The sequence below is a fragment of the Hyperoodon ampullatus genome (genome assembly GCF_949752795.1).
Source record: "Hyperoodon ampullatus genome assembly, chromosome: 14".
NCBI lineage: Eukaryota > Metazoa > Chordata > Mammalia > Artiodactyla > Ziphiidae > Hyperoodon > Hyperoodon ampullatus.
The window spans coordinates 58,587,847-58,611,981 of NC_136927.1; the positions used below are offsets into that span (position 1 = coordinate 58,587,847).

A 24,135-nucleotide genomic window follows, 5' to 3' on the forward strand; every position below is an offset into this window, starting at 1 on the left:
AGTTGCAGCAAGTGGGGTCTACTCTTCATTGTGGTGTGCGGGCTGCTCATTGCAGTGGCTTTTCTTGTTGCACAGCGTGGCCTCTAGGCACATGGGCTTCAGTAGTTACAGCACACGGGCTCAGTAGTTGTGGCATGCAGGCCCTAGTGCACGCGGGCTTCAGTAGTTGTGGCACATGGGCTCAGTAGTTGCGGCACATGGGCTCTAGAGCACAGGCTCAGCAGTTGTGGCACACGGGCTCAGTTGCTCCATGGGATGTGGGATCTTCACAGACCAGGGATCGACCCGTGTCCCCCTGCCTTGGCAGGCGGATTCTTAACCACTGCACCACCCAGGAAATCCCTAAGGAAGTATTTTGTTGTTTGGGGGTTTTTTAAAATAGAGATTTAGGGATATTTATAAATATAATAGTAAGGAGAATGAGCTAGTTGTAGAGGATTTGTGAGAAAGAATGAATCGTGGAAGTGAGGAGAGACATACCTAAAAGTTACAGCAATATTGGTTTTAAACAGGAGAATATCTTCCTAAGACAGAGATGAAGGTAACTGGGAAGAACAGTATATATGTAGGTATGTGGGGCTGGGAGCAAGAGAGCTGCATATCTGAAAACCTCTTTCTCTGAAAAGTAGTTGAAAAGGATGGGGAAGGAGATGGAAGGATAAAGCTTGAAGAGGGTGGCAAGGGTTTGAAATGACTACTGCATGGAAGCTTAGGATACTCAGCATGAATAAGTAGAATCAAAGAGCAGGGGCTTCCCTGGTGGCGCAGTGGTTGAGAGTCCGCCTACCGATGCAGGGGATACGGGTTTGTGCCCCGGTCTGGGAAGATCCCACGTGCCGCGGAGCGGCTGGGCCCGTGAGCCATGGCTGCTAAGCCTGCGCGTCCGGAGCCTGTGCTCCGTAACAGGAGAGGCCACAACAGTGAGAGGCCCGCATACCGCAAAAAAAAAAAAAAAAAGAGCAATATGGGAGGTCTAACTGAGCATGTTATTAAGTACTTACTATGTGTCAGACCCTGTGCTGTGTACTGCAGTTAAACCAGGTAACTTTATTATCTTTATTTTACAGAAGTTAAATAATTTTCCTGTAGTCACACAGATAAAAGTTGGTTAGAGCTGAGACTCAAACCTAGTTGTGTCTGACCCAAGCACTTGCTCTTAACCACTTAAAAAATAATAATAAATTATATTTATCAGGCTTCATTTTAAAATAACCATTTCAGAATTTCATAATCACACTCAAAGGACAGATTTGCATACTGAGGACATTCTAAAACTTTTCTGTTGAAGTATAGTTGATTTACAATATTAAAACTTTTTTTGAGCCTTAAATTTTTAAACAAAGACAGTACCTACTTTACTTTTCTTTTAATAATGGATAACAAGCTACTTAAGAAAAAGGAAATATTCCCCATTCTTACCTCCTTTCATCAAATAAGTCACAATCTATATTACTAGTATGTTTCCTGGAAGGAATAGCAAAAAGATATTTCTCTTAAATGCATGGCAAATGCAAAATAAAATAGTGCAATCTAAAATATTAGGTAATTAGTTGAACTTAGAGTGACGGAGTAATCAGAGGGATGAAATTAATTTAAGTAGGACTTTCTAGAAGGGATGAGTTTTTGAGCCATGGATTGAAAAAAAGGTAAACACAAATTGACCCCTGCTGTGGCTGGAAGTAATGATGCTTTGGGAAAATATGCAGATCCAAGTAAAAGTCAAATAAGCAAAGTAAATTTACAAATCCAGCCTCATTTTAATGAACTGTAATGGAGTTAATTTTATTCCTTTACATGAAAATGTAGTGTACACTTCTCTCAGCAAAACAGGAAGACCAAAAAATGAAAAATAAAAAACAGTAAGGATGATTTGAATTACATGATTAATAAATTTGACCTAATTAAGAGAAATTTATAGTTTTAAAAATCATATAGGGCTTCCCTGGTGGCGCAGTGGTTGAGAGTCCGCCTGCCGATGCAGGGGACATGGGTTCGTGCCCCGGTCCAGGAGGATCCCACATGCCGCAGAGCGGCTGGGCCCATGAGCCATGCCTGCTGAGCCTGCGCGTCTGGAGCCTGTGCTCTGCAACCGGAGAGGCCACAGCAGTGAGAGGCCCATGTACCGCAAAAAAAAAAAAAAAAAAAAAAATCATATATTAGACAAGAAAGACTGAAAACCAGTGATACAAATTTTCCTTTCATGGAGCAAAAAAAAAAAACGAAAAGAAGGTAGAAGAAAATCTTCCTAAAAAAACTAAGCACAGAAATCAATGAACTAGAAAACAAATGTATAATAAAATTATTGAAATCAAAAAAGCTGATTCTTTAAAAAGACTAACAAAATTGATGACTCTCTAGAAAGAGATCCAGAAGAAGAGAAGAGAAAACATAAATTTACTAATATCAGGAATTAAAAAGGGGACATTAATACAAATCCTACAAGCATTAAAAAGATAGCAAAGGATATTATAAGCAACTTTATGCCAGTAAATTTGAAATTTTAGTTGAATTAGACACTTTCCTAGAAAAAATAGAGTGCACTAAAACTGACATAAGGGGACTTCCCTGGTGGCGCAGTAGTTAAGAATCCGCCTGCCAGTGCAGGAGACACGGGTTCGAGCCCTGGTCCGGGAAGATCCCACATGCCATGGAGCAACTAAGCCCGTGCGCCACAACTACTGAGCCTGCACTGTAGAGCCTGTGAGCCCCAACTACTGAGCCTGCGTGCCACAACTACTGAAGCCTGCACACCTAGAGCCCATGCTCCACAACAAGAGAAGCCACCACAATGAGAAGCCCACGCACCACAAAGAAGAGTAGCCCCTGCTCACAGCAACTAGAGAAAGCCCGTGCACAGCAATGAAGACCCAATGCAGCCAAAATATAAATAAATAAAATAATAAAATTTAAAAAAAACTGACATGAGAAATAGCATTTATGAATAACCCACAACTAACATCATACTCAATGGTGAAAAACTGAAAGCTTTCCCCCTAAGATCAGGAACAAGACAAAGATGCCCATTTTCTGGGCAGAAGACCTAAATAGACATTTCTTCAAAGAAAACATACAGACGGCCAAGAGGCACATGAAAAGATGCTCAACATCACTAATTATTAGAGAAATGCAAATCAAAGCCACAATGAGATATCACCTCACACCAGTCAGAATGGCCATCATCAAAAAGTCTATAAACAATAAATGCTGGAGAGGGTGTGGAGAAAAGGCAACCCTCCTATACTGTTGGTGGGAATGTAAATTCGTACGGCCATTGTGGAGAATAGTATGGAGGTTCCTTAAGAAACTAAAAATAGAGCCGCCGTAAGATCCAGCAATCCCACTCCTGGGCATATATCCAAAGAAAAACATGGTTTAAAAGGATACATGCACCCCAATGTTCATCGCAGCACTGTTTACAATAGTCAAGACATGGAAGCAACCTAAATGTCCATCAAGAGATGAATGAATAAGATGTGGTACATATATATAATGGAATATTACTCAGCCATTAAAAAGAATAAAATAATGCCATTTGCAGCAACATAGATGAACCTGGAGATTATCATACTAAGTGAAGTAAGTCAGACAGAGAAAGACAAATATCATATGATATCACTTGTATGAAGAATCTAATAAAAAGATGCAAATGAACAAAAGAGAAACATATTCACAGACTTAGAGCAGCAGTCCCCAATCGTTTTGGCACCAGGGACCAGTTTTGAGGAAGACAATTTTTCCCCGGAAGGTGGAGGGAGCAGGGGTGGGGGATGGTTCAGGCGGTAATGCGAGCAATGGGGAGTGGCAGATGAAGCTTTACTCTCTCGCCTGCCGCTCACCTGCTGTGCGGCCCGGTTCCTAACAGGCTGAGGGTTGGGGACTCCTGACTTAGAGAACAAATTTACGGTTAGCAGGGAGGAAGGATGGCGGGGAGGGATAGAATGGGAGTATGGGATTGACACGTACACACTGGTATGTTTAAAATAGATAGCCAACAAGGACCTACTGTATAGCACAGAGAACTCTGCTCAATACTCTTTAATAACAAAGAAAATGTTAGTAATGTGGCAAATAGTCAGTAGAAAATAAGCAGGATAATGGTTGGAAAGACGAAGGGGTAGAAAATGTAACAGACATTTGGGACATAGTAAAAAGGCCTAAACCACATTTAAATTGAGTCCAAAAAAGAAATGTTGAGAGAGAATATGGAAGAAGCAGTAGATGAAAATTTCCCTCACAAGTTAAGGGTTCAAGAAGTACAGCAAACCACAAAAAATGGGGTTGGTTTGTGGGGGGGGTTGTTTTTTGTAAAATGGCTGACAACCCATGACTAAGATAAAATGTTACACACACACACACACACACAGAAGTGAATTTCTTTAAATATCTAAAATATTTGAAAACTTATGTCTACACAAAAACCAACACACAGATGTTTTAGAAAGAAGCTTTACTCATAAATGCCAAAACTTGGTATCAACCGAGATATCCTTCAGTGAGTAAATGAATAAATGAATTGTAGTCCATCCAGATAACAGAATATTATTCAGCACTGAAAGTAAATGCGCTATCAAGCCATGAAAGGACATGGAGGAATCTTAAATTCATATTTCTAAGTGAAAGAAGACAATTTGAAAAGGCTACATGCTATGTGACTCTCACTATATGACATTCTGGAAAAGGCAAAACTATGGAGAAAGTTAAAAGGTCAGCGGTTGCCAGGATCTACGGGAGAGGGAGGGATGAACAGGTAGAACACAAAGAATGTGTAGGGCGATGAAACTATTCTGTATGTTACTATAATGGTGGATACACGTCATTGTATACTAAAAAAAAAAGAAAAGAAAAACTGATTTCTCAAAAGAAACAGTGAAAAAAATAAAAGAATTGATATTGGTTTTAAAAAGATGCCCACTTTCACCATTACCATGCAACATTGTACTAGAAGTTTTAGCCAGAGCATTTACACAAGAAAAAGAAATAGAGGGCATCCAATTGGAAAGAAAGTAAAACTATCTCTTTTTGAAGACGACATGATTCTATATATAGACAATCCCATAGAATACACACACACACACACACACACACACACAAATCTAGAACTACTAAACAAGTTAAGCAAACTTTGAGAATACAGAAGCAGCACAAAAAAACCAGTTGTATTTCTGTACACCAACAAGGAACAATCTGAAAAGGAAATAAATGAAACATTTACAATAGCATCCAAAAGAATGAAATTCCTAGGAGTAAATTTAACCAAGGAGGTGAAAGACTTGTACACTGAAAACTACAAAATATTGATGAAATAAATTAAAGAAGACCTAAATAAATGGAAAGATTTCATTGATTGGAACATTGATATGTTAAGATGGCAGTACTCCTCAAAGCAATCTACAGATTCAATGCAAAGCCTATCAAAATTCTAATAACCTTTGATACAGAAATGGAAAAACTGATCCTCAATTCATTTAGAACTGCAGGGAGCCCCAAATAGCCAAAACAACACTGAAAAAGAAAAAAAGGCAGGAAGACTTGCACTTCCCAATTTCAGAACTTCCTTTAAGCTACAGTAATCAAAATATGTGGTACTGGCATAAGAATGGACATATAAATCAATAAAATAGAATTGAGAGTCCAGAAATAAACCCAAACATCTATGGTGAATTGATTTTTTTTGGCTTTTGTGGCTCTCCATATAGGTTTTTTTTTAATTTTATTGAAGTATAGTTGATTTACAGTGTTGTGTTAATTTCTGCTGTACAGCAAAGTGACTCAATTATACATGTATATATTCTTTTCCATTATGGTTTATCACAGGATATTGAATATAGTTCCCTGTGCTATACAGTAGGACCTTGTTGTTTATCCATACTGTATATAATAGTTGGCATCTGCTAATCCCAAACTCCCAATACTTCCCTCCCCCACCCCACCCCCTTGGCAACATCTCTTCTCTCTATGAGTCTTTCTCTGTTTTGTAGATAAGTTCATTTGTGTTGTATTTTGGATTACACATGTAAGTGATATATGGTATTTGTCTTTCTCTTTCTGACTTACTTCACTTAGTATGATAATCTCTCGGTCCATCCATGTTGCTGCAAATGGCATTATTTCATTCTTTTTTATAGCTGAGTAATATTCCATTGTATATATGTACCACATCTTTATCCGTTCACCTGTCGATGGACATTGAGCTTGTTTCCACGTCTTGGCTATTGTAAATAGTTCTGCTATGAACATAGGGATGCATGTATCTTTTCGAATTATCGTTTAGTTTGGGTGTATGCCCAGAAGTGGGATTGCTGGATCATATGGTAGCTCTAATTTTAGTTTTTTGAGGAATCTCCATACTGTTCTCCGTAGTGGCTGCACCAATTTACATTGCCACCAACAGTGTAGGAGGGTTCCCTTTTCTCCACACCCTCTCCACCATTTATTGTTTGCAGACTTTATGAAGATGGCCATTCTGACCAGTGTAAGGTGGTACCTCATCATAGTTTTGATTTGCATTTCTCTAATAATTAGCGATGATGAGCATCTTTTCATGTGCCTATTGGCCATCTGTATGTCTTCTTTGGAGAAATGTCTGTTTAGGTCTTCTGCCCATTTTTCAGTTGGGTTGTTTGGTTTTTTGTTATATGAGCTGTTTGTAAATTTTGGAAATTAAGCCCTTTTCGGTCGCATCATTTGCAAATATTTTCTCCCAGTCCGTAGGTTGTCTTTTCATTTTGTTCATGGTTTCCTTTGCTGTGCAAAAGCTTATAAGCTTGATTAGGTCCCATTTGTTTATTTTTGCTTTTATTTCTATTGCCTTGAGAGACTCACCTAAGAAAACATTGATATGATTTATGTCAGAGAATGTTTTGCCTATGTCCTCTTCTAGGAGTTTTATGGTATCTTGTCTTATATTTAGTCTTTAAGCCATTTTGAGTTTATTTTTGAGTATGGTGTGAGGGTGTGTTCTAAACCTCATTGATTTACATGCGGCTGTCCAACTTTCCCAACACCACTTGCTGAAGATACTGTCTTTTCCCCATTGTATAGTCTTGCCTCCTTTGAGGAACATTAATTGTCCATAGGTGTATGGGTTTATTTCTGGGCTTTCTATTCTGTTCCATTGATTTGTATGTCTGTTGGCATGAGAGTACCACGCTGTTTTGATTACTGTAGCTTTGTAGTATTACCTGAAGTCTGGGAGGCTTATGCCTCCAGTTTTATTCTTTTTACTCAGGATTGTTTTGCAATTCTGGCTCTTTTATGGTTCCCTATAAATTTTAGGATTATCTGTTCTATTTCTGTAAAAAAAATGTCATGGGTAATTTGATAGGGATCACATTAAATCTGTAGATTACTTTGGGTAGTATGGTATGGCCAGTTGTTTTTCACAAGGGTGCCAGGCCCATTCAGTGGCAAAAGAATAAATGGTGGACAAATGGTGGACCAACTGAATAATACACGCAAAAGAATAAAATTGAACCCCTGCCTCATTTCCCATATAAAAATTAACTCAAAAAATAGATCAGCAGGACTTCTCTGGTGGCACAGTGGTTAAGAATCCACCTGCCAATGCAGGGGACACGGGTTTGAGCCCTGGTCCAGGAAGACCCCACATGCCGCAGAGCAACTAAGTCCACGTGCCACAACTACTGACCCTGCACTCTAGAGTCCATGCGCCACAATTACTGAGCCTGGGTGCCACAGCTACTGAAGCCCACGTGCCTAGAGTCTGTGCCCCACAACAAGAGAAGCCACCACAATGAGAAACCCATGCACTACAATGAAGAGTAGCCCCCGCTCGCCACAACTAGAAAAAAGCCCACACGCAGCAATGAAGACCCAACGCAGCCAAAAATAAATTTTTTTAAAAAATTTTTTAAAAATAGATCAGCGACCTAAACATGAGCTAAAACTATAAAACTCTTGGGAGAAAACAGGTAAATCTTCATGACCTCAGATTGACAATGGAGTCTTAGATTTGACACCAAAAGCACAAACAACAAAAAAAATAGATAAATTGGACTTATAAAAATTAATAATATTTGTGCATCAAAGAGCATTATCAAGAAAGTGAAAAAACAGCCTACAGAATGGGAGAGAAATATTTACAAATCATATATCTGATAAGGGTTTAATATCCAGGATATATATTTTTAAAAACTCTTACAACTCAACAGCAAAAAGACAACTGAATTTGGGACTTCCCTAGTGGTCCAGTGGTTAAGATTCCACCTTCCAATGCAGGGGATGTGGGTTCAATCCCTGGTCAGGGAACTAAGACCCCACATGCCATAGGGCAACTAAGCCCATGCACTGCTACTACTGAGCATGTGGGCTACAACTAGAGAGCTCACATGCCACAACTACAGAGCCCACATGCTCTGGACCCCGCACACCACAACTACAGAGCCCACACACTCTGGAAACCAAGCTCCACAACAACTGAGCCCACGCACCACAACTAGAGAGAAGCCTGCATGCCACAGCAGAGGATCCTGCATGCTGTAACTAAGACCCAACGCAGCCAAAAATAAAATAAATAAATAAATATTGGGACTTCCCTGGTGGTGTAGTAGTTAAGAATCTGCCTGCCGATGCAGGGGACACGGGTTTGAGCCCTGGTCCAGGAAGATCCCACATGCCACAGAGCAACTAAGCCTGTGCACCACAACTACTGAGCCTGCACTGTACAGCCCACGAGTCACAACTACTGAGCCCTCATGCCACAACTACTGAAGCCCGCATGCCTAGAGCCTATGCTCTGCAACAAGAGAAGCCACCACAATGAAAAGCCCGTGCACCACAATGAAGAGTAGCCCCGACTCGCTGCAACTAGAGAAAGCCCACGCACAGCAACGAAGACCCAATGCAGCCATAAATAATTAAATAAATAAATAAATATTAAAACAAAAGAAAAGACAACTGAATTTAAAAATAGGTAAAGGGCTTAAGTAGCCATTTCTCCAAGGAAGATATACAGACGGCCAACAAGCACATGAAAAGATGTTCAACAGCATTGGTCATTAAGGAAATGCACATTAAAACCACAATAGGGCTTCCCTGGTGGCGCAGTGGTTGAGAGTCTGCCTGCCGATGCAGGGGACACAGGTTCGTGCCCCAGTCTGGGAAGATCCCACATGCCGCAGAGCGGCTGGGTCCATGAGCCATGGCCGCTGAGCCTGTGCGTCCGGAGCCTGTGCTCTGCAACGGGAAAGGCCACAACAGTGAGAGGCCCGCGTACGGCAAAAAATAAATAAATAAATAAAATAAATGTCACAACTAGTAGGATGCTGTAGTCAAAAATATGGAAAATTATGTGTTGACAAGGATGTGGAGAAATAGAAACCTTCATACATTGCTGGTGGGAATGTAAAATGGTGCAGGAACTGTGGAAAAGAGTTCATCAGTTCCTTGAAAGTTAAACATAGAATTACCATATGACCGAGAAATTTCACTCCTAGGTGTATACCCAAGACAAATGAAGAGATATGTCCACAAGGAAATTTGTACAGAATGTTTATATCATTATTCATAATAGCCAGAAGGTATAAACAACCCAAATGCTCATTAATAGACAAATGGATAATCAAATTGTGGCATATACATATAGTGAAATATTATTCAGCCATAAAAAGGAGTGAAGTACTGATACATGCTACAAATAGGCAGAGCCTCGAAAACATTCCACTAAATGAAAAGCCAGACACAAAAGGGTCACATATTGTATGATTTATTTTATGTAATGTATCCATAATAGGCAAATCCATAGAGACAGAAAGCAGGTTAGAGATTACCAGGGAACGGGGGAATGGGGACCAACTACTTAATGAGTACCAGATTCTTTTTGATGAAAAAGTTTTGAAACTAGAGTGAACTAGTGGTTGCAAAACATTGTGACTGCACTAAGTACCACTGAATTACACACTTTAAGATGGTAAATTGTATGTTATGTGAATACAAGTAAAAGAATAATAACATTTTTAACTGAGTCAAGAAGAAATAGAAAATATTAATAATTATATATGTAACAATAAAAAGCATTTCCACAAAGAAACTGCAAGTCAGGTAACTTCACCAGTGAATTTCTCCAAACATTTAAGGAAGAAATACCACTCTTATATGACTTTTCCAGAGAATAGAAGAGATACTTCGATGAGGCCAGATAATTTTGATTCCAAAGCCTGACAAGGGCATTACAAGAATGGAAATTATAGACTAATCTTTCTCATGAACAAAATATTAGTAAATAAAATTCAAGGATGTACAAAAAGGTGGTACACCACAACCAAGTAGAGTTTTGTTCCAGAAATGAAGATTGTTTTAACATTTGAAAATCAATCAATACAGTATACCACATTAACAGTAAAGAGGAAAAAATGTGATGGGAAAAAAAGCACTTGACAAAAGTTAATACCTATTCATGATTTTTTTAAGTCTAAAACTAGGATACAAGGGAACTTTATTTGAATCAAGGGTTATATACAAAAAATCTAGAGAAAACATCATATTTAGTAGTAACATATTAATAAGGACATTCACTGCCATCACTTTCATTTAATAGTGGTACTGGAGGTCCTAGTCAGTGCAGGAAAAAAAAAGAAGTGAAATAAAGAATAAAGAGTGAAATATGTGAAGATTAAATAGGCAGAGTTTAAACTGTTACTATTTGCAGACAAAATAATTGTGTATTTTAAAAATCCAAAAGATTCTGCAGATAAGATGTTTAGAATTAATAAGTGAACTTAGCAAGTCACTAGATACAGGATCAATATTCAAAAATTGAATTTTTTTCTATGTAGTAGCAACAAAGAATTAGAACATAAAAAAATTTTAAATACCATTTATAGTAGATCAAAAATTACCAAATACCTAGGAATAAATTTAATGAAGGATACATGTGTTCTATGTAGAAATGCATACAGAGAAAGAAGATCTAATAAATAGAATATGCTATATTCATAGGTTGGAAACTCAATCTTGCAAAGATGTCAGTTCTTCCCCCAATTGATCTATAAATTAAACACAGTCTCAGTCAAAATCCCAACAGATTTTTTTGTGGAAATTGATAAGCTCATGAAATCTATACGGAAATGCAAAGGACCACAAGTAGCCAAAGTAGTTAAGAACAAAGTTTGAGGACCCAAGACTTTTTACAAAACCCCAGTACTTAAAAACAGAGTGCTATTCACCTAGCACCCAGATCTTGGTTTCTAAATATTATTCTCCAATAAAAGGAACCAAGGCTCTTTGAAAGAAGTGGTTAATTCCACAACTGGAGCATGGAAAATACAAGATGAACTTGTAACATCTTTTGGTGCCAGGGAGCTAGGAAATGCATGGGAAAGGATGAGGGCATGTTGAAAGGACATAAGAATCAACCTGAAAGAGGGCCTAAAAGCCTAAATCAATTTGAGCAACAAAATAAATAATGATCATATTAAATTATAACCCATAGACTAACATAAATGAGTCCATGCTGATATAAATAAATGAAGGAGAAGGGGCATCTCTTCCTTATAGAAGAATCCCAGTTAATGTACAAGGAATTAGGGAACTACAAAACCACCACCAGGCAAACACTGCAGAAATGTTGCAAGCAAGATGGATGCTAAAATCAGTGGGCAAAAGCTTGAGAAAAAAATAGGATATTTTCATAGTTTCAATGTGTCTCCCCCAAGATATTGATCAGTTGCAAAGGGGAAAATAGTAACTTTACAGTGGAGAGACCCAGTAGACATTGCCATAACCAAGTGATCATGGTTGATATGTCAAAATCCTGAAAAACAAGGAAAAACTAAGGAACTGTCACAGATTTGAAGAAACTAAGGAGACACAACTAGATGCAAGCTGGGGTCCTGGATTGGATCACAAGATAGGAAAAGAACATTAGTGAAAAAACTGGTGAAATTCAAATAAAGTCTGTTTGGTGAATACTATATGAGTATTAATATCAAAACATTAGTATTAATTTCCTGCTTTTGATCATTGTTCTATGGTTATGTAAGATGTGAATGTTGGAAAACTGGGGAGAGAAGTATATATGAACTCTGATATTTTTTGCAACTTTCCTATAAGATTATTTCAAAATAAAAGTTTTTTTGTTTTTTTTTAAAACTGGCATGGTATTGACACAAGACGCATTGGTTTCCCAGGGTTGCTGTAACAAAGTACAAGCTGGATGGCTTAAAACAACAGAAATTTATCAATCTCTCACAGTTCTGGAAGCTAGAAGTTCAAAATTAAGGTGTTGGCAGGGCCATGCTGCCTCTGAAGGCTATCTAGGGGAGGATCCTTCCTTGCCTCTTCTTAGTTCCTGGTGGTTGTCAGCAATCCTTGATATTTTTTGGCTTGTAGCTGCATCACTTCAGTCTCTGCCTCTGTCTTCACCTGGCCTTCTTCCCTGTGTCTCTGTATATCCTCTCCTCTTCTTCTAAGGACAACAGTCATATTGGATTTATGGTCGACCCTAATCCTAATGTGACCTCATTTTAACTAATAAATAGTCTGCAAAGATGCTATTTCCAAACAAGGTTACATTCTGAGGTAGCAGTTTGACATTAATTTTGAGGGGACATGATTCAACCCAGTACACAAGGATGGGCAGATAAACCAGTGGGATAAAACAGAAACTCTAGAAACAGAACCACATACTGGTCTCACTTACAGCAGATGTGCCATTGCAACACAGTGGGGAAAGAAGTGTCTCTTCAATAAAGGAGTCAAATGAAAATCTGCATGTGGATAAAGAGAACTTTGACTTCTACCTCACATCATACATAAAGACTAATTTCAGATGGATCATAGACCTCAATGTGATAGGTAAAATAACAAATTATTTTCACGATACACACAAGAGATTATCTTCATTATCTGGGGGTTGGCAAAGATTGCTTTAACTGGACACAAATTAAATTAAATTAAAAAGCTTTAAAAGCTTTTGTTCATCAAAAGATAACATTAAGAGAATGAAAAGGCAAGCCATAGAGTATTGCAGTACCCAACAGAGGACTTGCATCTAAAATATTTAAAGAGCTCCTACAAATCAATAAGAAAAATATAGTCAACTCATTTTCTTAAATGGACAAAAGACTTGAACAGGCATTTCGTAAAAGAAAATATCCAAATGGGCAATAAGCATATGAAAGGGTCCTAAACATCATTTGGGAAATGCAAAATTAAAACCAAAATGAGATACCACTGAACACCCACCAGACTGGCTAAAAATTTTTAGACTGACCCTACCAAACTGTGGCAAAGATGTGGAACAACTAGAACTTTCATGCACTACCCATAGGAGTAAAATTGGTACAAGCACTTTGGACCAGCAATTCTACTCCTAGATACACACTCAACAGAAATGAGTCTATATGTCCACTAAAAGACATGTAGAAGAATTTGTGTAGCAGCTTGATTCATAATTGCCCCAAATTGGAAGTAACCTATATATTTGTCAACAGTGGAATGGATAGTTTTATATTCATTCGTAAAATGGAACACTATGTGTCAGTCAAAAATATAATTACTGCAACAACATGGATGAATTTCACAAGTAACTGTCGACTGAAAGAAGCCAGCACAGGAGAGTATATACCAAATGATCCATTTATGTGAAGTTCAAAAACAAGCATAGTTAATCTACAATGATAAAAATTAGGATAGTTTTAGGGGTGAATATTGATTGGGAAGAGTCATTTCAGGGATGCTGGAAATGTTCTATGTATTGATCTGGGTGATAGTTACAGTGGTGTGTATAATTTTTTTTAATACTTATCTGTATTCTTGAGGCTTTTACACATTATTAGATGTATATTATATTGATACTTCAATTTTTTAATTAAGAAAAGTGTGATATATTAAATATTATTGAAATAAGTGGACTATTGTCAATATAAAAAATTGAGCCTTCTTCATTAAAATATTTGAGATTTTGTTTTAATGAGATTTCACTTGAACTTATATATCTGGATAATATTCTATGGTTCACTGGTCACTTTCTCATAACATGGTAACAGATATGTCATTTGAGTATATTCTAGAATAAAGATTCTGGATTTAAACCATAAATGATATAAATTAATACCAAAAATAAGCAGTTTTAAAATTTTTGTCAAATTCTTATACGGAAATCTCAGTATTGCATTTCTCATTTCTGTCTTTTAGGCTAAGACATCAAGCACACAAAGAATTTTATGCCTACAAACAGGTGAGAGAGATTTACTTAAGATTGGCTTTGATCATGTTCTTCACCAAAAAAATGAGACATCAGGTTTCCAATCATATTTTAAACTGGGACTAGATTTACTTGTGTTCATTTTAGCATTTTGCTTGCCAATTTGCCATACAAAATAGTTCAAGTGTTCCTTTTTTTTTTGCTTTTTTGGCTGTGTTGGGTCTTCGTTGCTGTACACGGGCTTTCTCTAGTTGCGGCGAGTGGGGGCTACTCTTCGTTGCAGTGCCTGGGCGTATTGCGGTGACTTCTCTTAAGTATTACTTGAAGTTATAGAAAGTTCAAATGATAAAATAATATAACTTCACAGGGAACTTTGGCCAATATTTTGGTAAAGGAAAATGCTGTAGCTTAAAATCCTTAAACTTAGTATTATCCTAATGGAGTTCAGAGATTCCATTAAATGAAATTTTTACCTTCTTCATTAGAAGACATACTAGTTCTTCAGAGGTAACCAGCTGTATTATACTCATCTCATCTCCTCCCCTTTGTACTTTAAATGTTAGTTCACGTCACACCACTGGAAGTCCAGATACTTCAGTCATTGCTATTAACTCCTAGCCCTTTGTACTATCCCTTTGCTGATATGTTCTTTAAGGTAATAAATTTAGCTTTTCTTGAAGGCCAGTAAAATTTGTTTTTTCTTCCATATGTCATCCATTAATATTTTACCACTGATACCAAACAGTGGGCCTAGGTGTTCCTTAATTTTCTTTTGACCCTGATCATGAAATTATTTTTGTCGTCCATAGCAATTTGGGAGGGGGGGAGAGATGGGGGGGGCCAAGCTTCAGTTTATTTGGGTCTTTAATCTTGCTGACACTGATGTTACACACCATGTCGTCATTTTAGGATTACATATCTTTTTGTCCATGTCTCTTTGAAATCTGAGCTCATTGGTGAGTTCCTTAGATGTCCACACTGATGTCCACAGGTAACCATACATGGGTCTCGTGTGGGATTCATATACAGAGATGAATGTCTTAGTTTTCTAAAGGAATGAATCTTTCTGTCTCAATTTTTGTCTCAAATTGTTTTTTGAGGAACCTCCACACTGTTTTCCATAGTGGCTGCACCAACTTACATTCCCACCAACAGCGTAGGAGGGTTCCCTTTTCTCCACACCCTCGCCAGCATTCGTTATCTGTAGACTTTTTAATGATGACCATTCTGACTGGTGGGAGGTGATACCCCATTGTAGTTTTGATTTTCATTTCTCTGATAATTAGTGATGTTGAGCATCTTTTCATGTGCCTGTTGTCCATCTGTATGTCTTCTTTGGAGAACTGTCTATTTAGGTCTGCTGCCCATTTTTCAATTGGGCTGTTTGTTTTTTGTTATTGAGTTGTATGAGCTGCTTGTATATTTTGGAAATTAAGCCCTTGTCAGTGGCATCATTTGCAAATATTTTCTCCCAGTCCTTAAATTGTCTTTTCGTTTTGTTTATGGTTTCCTTTGCTGTGCAGAAGCTTTTAAGCTTGATTAGGTCCTATTTGTTTAGAGATGTTCTTTTTAAATAGTCATCTGCCCTCTTGTCATTTTGCATTCTTTTTAACTGATATCCAGTCACCACAAAGTCAGGTTAGGGACAGCACCTGGATGAGTTTTAAACCCACTTACATAATTCTGGATAGAGCTACAGTTTTCTGAGGATAGTGATGTATAATAATAAGCAAAGCTTCCAAAATTAAGACTGACCTTACTTTTCAGTCTTTTATAAATTACCAGTCTGTCCCATGAGTCAATACTGTGTTTTACCAAATCATGAGGCAAGCAATCTCATTTACTTTCCCCCCATATTAGCACATAACTCCAGACAGGCATGTGTTAATTTCTTCTCCCAAAATTTAATCTATTCTCAAAGAGATTTTAAAATTGCTTTTCAGGAGAATACTGCACCATTGCTCAAGTTAAAAGAATGTTGCTAAAATATTCTATCTCAAACTGTAAGAGATTCTCTCTAATACTGAACATGAGGTGAAATGAGCTATATACAGAAAAGAAAAATATTTGTAAGAATAATGAGAAACCTTTTAAATTACAGATTTAAATGGGCATAAAAGCATACTTTTTTTGTCTTACAGGTTATATTAAAAGAAAAAGTAAAAGAACTGAATTTACATGAGGTAAGTTGCCTATAAGTATTTTAATCTGTTCTTGAGTATATTCTAACAGAAGTGGTATGCTGTGGTATGCTTAAACATCTGTATTTTCAGACGCTGAAAAAAATTGGGCTTATTTTGATCAGCTTAATAGAATATTTGAGGGTGAGGTCACATAAAAATCAATTTTGTGAAGACTTATAAGAGTGTAAAATAACTCATTTTTAATAGGGATGGTGCCAGTGTAAGATTTCATAGCAGCAGGGATGCTGCTTGCTGTCCATGCTATACGAGTAGGAGATAGATATAAACAAGTTTTTCTATTCAAGATGAATTTGCACTAATTTCACTCTTGAAAATGTTCCCAGAAGTCCTTTCTTACCAATGGCACAAACAAGGCAGTGATTACTTCATGAAGGTGGGGGTTTGGGGAGGTGAGACAGAGGGATGGAATAGGGAAGAACATATAGGGAGAGACATGAACTCTTGGACTTGTCTAGTAATGAGGTTGCGTGATTGGGGTGTTCGCTATATTGTTATGCTTTCTAAGCTATATACAGATGTGTGTGTGTATCCTGCTATGCACCTTAAGACACGTAGTCTATAGTAATTCTTGTTTATTTTATTCCTTGTCTTGCCACTGATTTCAAATGCTCAGAGTTTTTATTTTTAATTTTAGGGCCCTTTCTCTTCTACCCTTTCTGAGTTTTTTAATTGGTGTTTAAAGCAAGGACTTGAAAAGCTACACATTGTAGTATCTATGTTTTATATAGCGTAACTGTGGTGAAGCTACATTACCAGTCTCTTCAAAGAGAGTTAATTTGTGAAATTATTTGAATAATAATTTAAAAATAATGGTTTATATTATTGTTGAACACTTTGAAATCATCTACTGCTCCTTTACTCTTTTTTAAAAATATTTACTTATTTATTTGGTTGCACTGGGTCTTAGTTGCGGCAGGCGGGCTCCTTAGTTGCGGCATGCATGTGAGATCTAGTTTCCTGACCAGGGATCAAACCCAGGCCCCCTGCATTGGGAGCTCAGAGTCTTAACCACTGTGCCACAAGGGAAGTCCCTCCTTTGCTCTTTCTGCATATTTTTTATCAAAGAGTTGATATGGTACAGCATTTCAGAACTAACCTTGGATTAAACTCAAGCATCAAATACTGTTTGATTTAAAAATTTTTCCCAAAACAGTAACAGAAAGTGATCCTCTTCTGTTTGGAGTCTTTTTGATGACCATAAATGAAAAGATCAAATTCTGACATACGTTAACAATACTGAATAACCATGTTTGTCAGGAATAGAAGTCTTCCTTATTGGTTTGACCCATTAGTTTAGAATCTTTATCCTGAATAAGTGAATTGTGTTGCATCATTACGTATCAGAGTTAGTATCCCAACCGCACCCACTAATTCCAGTTTCACTGTGCCTAAGAAAACCTAACCTTGCTCTACAACTTGTTTCCAGAGGCCAGTCATGTACTTTTCGCAGTTTGGTCCTTTTTGGATGCACTTCTTTGTGTTGAAACTATTTTGTCAAACTTCTTTGTGTGTGTGCATTCCTGTAGCCTAATTATACAATGATACATAGCTTGTTCCTGTGTAAGCACATGGAATTTCAATATGAATAATGTTATTAGTGAATAATTATAATAGTGGAAAATCAGAGACAAGCTAAATGTCCATCAGTAGTGTAACAAATAAATAAAACATGATACACTGGAAGATTATCCATCAAGAGAGGGAGGGAGGGAGGAAAAGAAGGAAACGTGGTACAGTGATTCATACAGTGAGGTACTACACGGCAGGCAAAATTAAGGAACAAGCTCCATCTATAAACACGTCAACCTAGATAGATCTCTAACGGGATCTTGAAAAAGCAAGTTGCAAAATGATATAAATGTTTATATCATGTATGTAAACTAAGATAAACACATTTTTCATGGATTTATATGCATACTGCATAGTGTTTGAAAAGGATGCATAATGATCACACAGAGGAGGAGAGAAGAGGGAAAAGATTAGGGGAAGTTGGTCAAAAAGGGATGTTAATTTTATATATAATGTTCTTAATTTTAAAGAAGGAAAGTAAGTTAATATATTATTTTAAAAATACAGTTGAGGAATTCCCTGGAGGTCCAGTGGTTAGGACTCCGTGCTGTCACTGCCAAGGGCCCGGGTTCAATCCCTGATCAGGGAACTAAGATCCCACAAGCCACGTGGCAAAAAAAATCTAAAAAGTACAGTTGAGGGCTTCCCTGGTGGCGCAGTGGTTGAGAGTCTGCCTGCCGATGCAGGGGACACGGTTCGTGCCCCGGTCTGGGAAGATCCCACATGCCGCGGAGCGGCTAGGCCCGTGAGCCATGGCCACTGAGCCTGCGCGTCTGGAGCCTGTGCTCCGCAACAGGAGAGACCACAACAGTGAGAGGCCCGCATACAGCAAAAAAAAAAGTACAGTTGACCCTTGAACGACATGGGTTTGAAATGCACGGGTCCACTTATACGCAGATTTTTTTCAATAGTGAATACTACAGTATTACACGGTCTGTGGTTGTTTGAATCTGTGGATGATCCCACATGCCGTGCGGTGTGGCCAAAAGTTATATATATATATATATATATATATATAAATAAATAGATAGATAGATAAAGAAATAGATAGATAGATAGATAAATAAATTGCATCTAATGGAGTCTTGGTATCAAGAGAAACAGAAAGGTGCCATGGAAGCTGTGACACACTGGGGCATGCAAGGTCCTGTGTTAAAGAATTTGTCAGCACTCACCTCTAGCTAATTGTTACCATAGGGGAATATAGGCTATTGCCAACTATTGCCAGATCTGGGGGTTTTTTAAGAGAAGCCTGAGAGCCTTGACATTAGTCTGTGATCTGCTTGTCATTTGCATTTAGTCTTTGATTTGTTCACCACAGTGTCCCCAGCTCTGGTTATGGTGAATGGTTGCTTTCTCCACTTAATTTCTTTTGCACCTTTATCAAAAATCAAATGGCCATATTTTGGTGAGTCTATTTCTGGATTCTCTATTCTGTTCCATTGATTTCTGTGCCTGTGTCCCTTCACCAATACCACAGTTTTGATTACTGTATTTTTATAGCAAGTCTTAAAATCAGGTAATATGATTCCTCCAACTTTATTCTTCTTTTCCAAAACTGTTTTAGCTAGTCTGGTTCCTTTGCTCTTCCATGTAAATTGTAACAGCAGCTTGTCTATCTGTACACACACAAACAACAACAAAAATCCTACTGGGATCTTGATTAGTATTGCATTAAATATATAAATCAGGGGGAAATTTGGTATCTTTACCATGTTGAGTTTTCTAATATGTAAAAACACATTATGTCTTTATATTTAAAGTGAGTGTTTTTATAGACAGAATATAGTTAGGTCATATTTTATTTTTTTTTTTTTTTTTTGCCGTACGCGGGCTTCTCACTGCTGTGGCCTCTCCCGTTGCGGAGCACAGGCTCCAGACGCGCAGGCTCAGAGGCCATGGCTCACGGGCCCAGCTGCTCCGCGGCATGTGGGATCTTCCCGGACCGGGGCACGAACCCGTGTCCCCTGCATTGGCAGGCAGACTCTCAACCACTGCACCACCAGGGAAGCCCCGTTAGGTCATATTTTTTAATCCACCCTGCCAACCTGTCTTTTAATTGATGTGTTTAGACCATTTATGTTCAATGCAATTATTGATGTGTTTGAAATTAGGTCTACTCTTTTACTATTTATCTTCCGCTTTTGCCCCCCTTTCTTATTCCTTTGTTTCCTCCTACCTTCTTTTGGGTTATTTGAACATTTTTAGTATTTTATCTATTGTGATTTTATCTTTTTGTATAATTTTCTAGTGGTTACTTAGGGATTACAAAATAAATACCTAGAATCAATTTTTTAGCACTTCATTTGTAATGTAGAAACCTTATCACCATATAGATCCCTTTACTTTTACCCCTTTATATAGTAAGTGTCATATTACACCTATACACATTGAAAATGGCATCAGACAGTGTTACATTTTTTACTTTTAACCATCAGATATATTTTAAAGAATTCAGGAGGGGACGAATAGTTTGTTATATTTATCCAGATATTTACCATTTCTGTTGCTTTTAATTCCCAATGTTCCAAGTTTCCTTCTTATGTCATTTTCCTTCTATGTGATGAACCTCCTTTAGCAATTCTTTTAGAGCAGATCTGCTGGCTATGAATTGTATTAGTTTGCCTTCATCTGAGAATGTCTTTATTTCACCTTTATTCCTGGATTATTTCTTTTCCTTCAGCACTTTTAAAATGTTGTGCCACTTCCTTCTGACCTCCATGGTTTCTGATGAGAAATTCATAGTCATTTGAATCATCTATCTCCTATCCATAATGTGTCATTTTTCTCTGGCTGCTTTCAAGATTTTTTTCTATGTCTTTAGTTTTCAGCAATTTGATTATGATACGTCTCAGCATGGATTTCTTTGGATTTTTCCTGTTTGGGGTTTACTCAGCTTCATAAATATGTAGGTTTGTCTTTCGCCAAGCTTGGGAAGTTTTCAAACATTATTTCTTCAAATATTTTTTCTGTACTATATTCTTTCTATCCTTCCACTCTCCCAGAGAAGGCCTCATCCACCTGCTGTGGCCATGTGGGCCAATCAGAACCCTGAGCCCACAGCTGCAACAGTACAGTGATACAGCCATCCATATAGCTTCTAAATTTGAACATGTTTGGGTCCATCCCCTCTTCTGGCAGGGTGATATTGCCTATACATACAGAAAGGAAAGGAGAACCTGCTCCCTCCTGCATCTCAGCAGCAGGTGGGATCCTAGCTGCACAAGGACCAGGAAAAGTCATCTTTAGGTCAGTTTTCCTGGATCAGGCAGAGAGTGGGTGAGGAGTCATGTGGCAGACATGCTATGGCCCTGCTCTACCCTACTTTCCACAAGAAGAGACTGTAGGAAGGTAACCCCATTGGAGTTGCCCCCCTGTGTAAAATGAAGTTAGGAACATCTTTTCCTTCTCCTCACCTCCCCACAAGCTCATTCCCTTCCCTTTGGTCCAGTGAGGAGGGGGTCTGGTGGTACAAGTTTTGCCACATCCCTTTCTTATGTAGGGTTTATATGAGATGTAAACCCTCTCAGTCTTTCTAGGATTACTGATCAATCTTCTTATAAATCACATTACTCAAATTAATTTTAAAATTATAATATGAATACTTAGAGCCCAACTGAGTTTCGTCCCTCAGTTTAAATTGTAAAAATTGTTTTACAAAAACAGTTTTAAAAAAAAACCCAAAGCATGTATAGGGAGCTGACAGTATAGAGGACCCTAGAGATTGAGTGGGCAAAGTATAGTCCCTCCCTGCCCTCAAGGAGCACTGGTCCCACAGGAAAGAAAGTCATAAGCCAGTGAGTCAAGGACAGTAAAGGGCTGAGCACACGAACACATGAGGGCCATGGAACGGACTGCACTTCAGTTTGGAACAGGAAAGTCAGATCTTTCCTGAGCAGCACAGCCATGTTTAGAGTGCTTTCATAGCTTTTAAAGATTCCAACCTTAAATGACACGTCTGAACTGGGAATGCTGCCTTTGCAAAAGATATGATTATCCTCGTAACCATTCAAGGAAAGGTATATTAGTGTTCACTACCACCATCAAAGAATGATTGTATATTTAAAAGAAAATCATTTTGGCTAAATTCCCTGAGCTGTGGGTCATTTTCATTGTGTGACGTTGTCTTCCCCACATGACTCTCCACTCCCTAGCTTGCATTTTGAGGTAAATTTATAGACTGTGTCAAACCCTTGAAAATTGTCAAATCCTTCCTTCTTGGTCATTTTAGGGATCATGCACTCTGTGAATACTAGAAAATTAGGCTTCTTTCCAGTATATATGCTATGGTCACTAAAAGCCATTTTTCCCTTGAAATTTGTTTCATTTATGGGTATAATCTCAGTGTAAAGAAAATGGAATCATGTATACAAGGTGGCAAAATTACCAAGATGTCTGTTTCTTCATATAATTTATCTTAGGAGCAAGGGAACTGACACTTTAAAAAATTTAGGTGAGGTAAGTATTATTCCTTATTTTGCTTTTGTAAAAATTGAGGTTTAAGGAAGTTGAGGAAAATGGGCATGTTCTCTAGCTTCTGAGTGTGGAGAAAGAAGGTGACCCTATCTTTCTGAGTCTGGAGCCTTCACATTATGATGCCCCTACTGCACCCACAAACTTGAAGTTTCTGCTGTTCCTCAAGCTGTAAAAAATTACTTTGAAATGCCGTGACCTGGCTTCCTTTTGTTCTCTGCAGATGCCATCAATAACATGTAAAACAAATAAACTCAAGTATCTATAGACTGACCAATCAGTAAATGGATGTCCTAGCCCTGTTTCTGACAGGGCTGATAGGATCTATTCTTTTTTTTTTTTTTGACAAGAAAGTAGTGTTTATTGGTGGGCATGGGTGAGGAGGGGGCAGCGCCAAGGCTCTCACAAGTGCAGGGCCCACCATTTGTCCAGGGGGCCACGATTAGGGATGTACTTGACCCCACAGCCATCTGGGATGAGCCACCTTTCTGCCACCATGTTTTCAAATTCATCTACATTAAACTTAGTAAATCCCCACTTCTTGGAGATGTGGATCTTCTGGCGGCCAGGGAACTTGAACTTGGCCCTGCGGAGGGCCTCAGCCACATGCTCCTTGTTCTGCAGCTTGGTGCGGATGGACATTATGACCTGGCCAATGTGGACCCTGGCCACTGTACCCTGGGGCTTTCCAAAGGCACCACACATACCCGTCTGGAGCCTAGATTGGGGACAGCATGCCAATCATTAATGTCCATTGGAAAGGGCTGTCTCCAAGGTCCCTTAGGGCAACCCATACAGGCAACAGGCTGCATACACTACCGAGGAGGCTGCTGTTTGCAGCCATTGCGCACTGGGCCCCCATGTGGAAAAGAGCACAGTTGGCTTAACTGGCTGCAAAGGATCTATTCTTTGACTTCAAAAAATGAAGAGTGATGGGAATGTTTCCTATCCTCATTCTGTGAGGCCAGTATTGCCCTAATATCAAGACCAGTCAATGACATCATAAAAAAAGAAAACTCCAAACCAATATTCCTTATGAATATAGTTGTAAAAATCCTCAACAAAATACTAGCAAACCAAATTCAGCAGCATATAAAAAGGATTATATATCATAACTAAATGGAATTTATCCCAGGAATACAAGGTTGGTTCAACAAAGGAAAATGAGTCAATGTAATACCCTCTATTGACAGAATAAAGGGGTAGGGAGAACACATGACTACCTTAATAGATGCAGAAAAAGCATTTGACAAAATTCAACATTCTTTTATGATAATACTCAATAAACTAGAAGCAGAAGGGAACTTCTGCAACTTGATAAAGATTTCTATGAAAAACCCACAACTGGGCTTCCCTGGTGGTGTAGTGGTTAAGAATCCGCCTGCCAATGCAGGGGACACGGGTTCAAGCCCTGGTCTGGGAAGATCCCACATGCCGCGGAGCAACTAAGCCCGTGCGCCACAACTACTGAGCCTGCACTCTAGAGCCCCCAAGCCACAACTACTGAGCCCACATGCCACAACTACTGAAGCCTGCGTGCCTAGAGCCTGTGCTCCGCAACAAGAGAAGCCACCACAGTAAGAAGCCCACGCACCGCAATGAAGAGTAGCCCCCGCTCACCGCAACTAGAGAAAGCCCACGTGCAGCAACGAAGACCCAAAGCAGCCAATAAATAAAAAGATAAATAAAAATTTTTTAAAAAACCCACAACTAACATCATACTTA

At 38.4% G+C, this 24,135-nt stretch overlaps 1 protein-coding gene across 1 annotated transcript in view; it reads left to right on the forward strand.

Annotated features, from left to right (window-relative positions):
• RNF24 (ring finger protein 24) overlaps positions 1-24,135 on the forward strand; it is a gene marked incomplete at both ends in the record, with an annotated part of 80,988 nt that overhangs the window by 50,659 nt on the left and 6,194 nt on the right. The window contains 2 exon segments of the mRNA XM_079719642.1: positions 14,155-14,197; positions 16,306-16,347. Coding sequence (XP_079575768.1) covers positions 14,155-14,197; positions 16,306-16,347 — 85 coding nt within the window.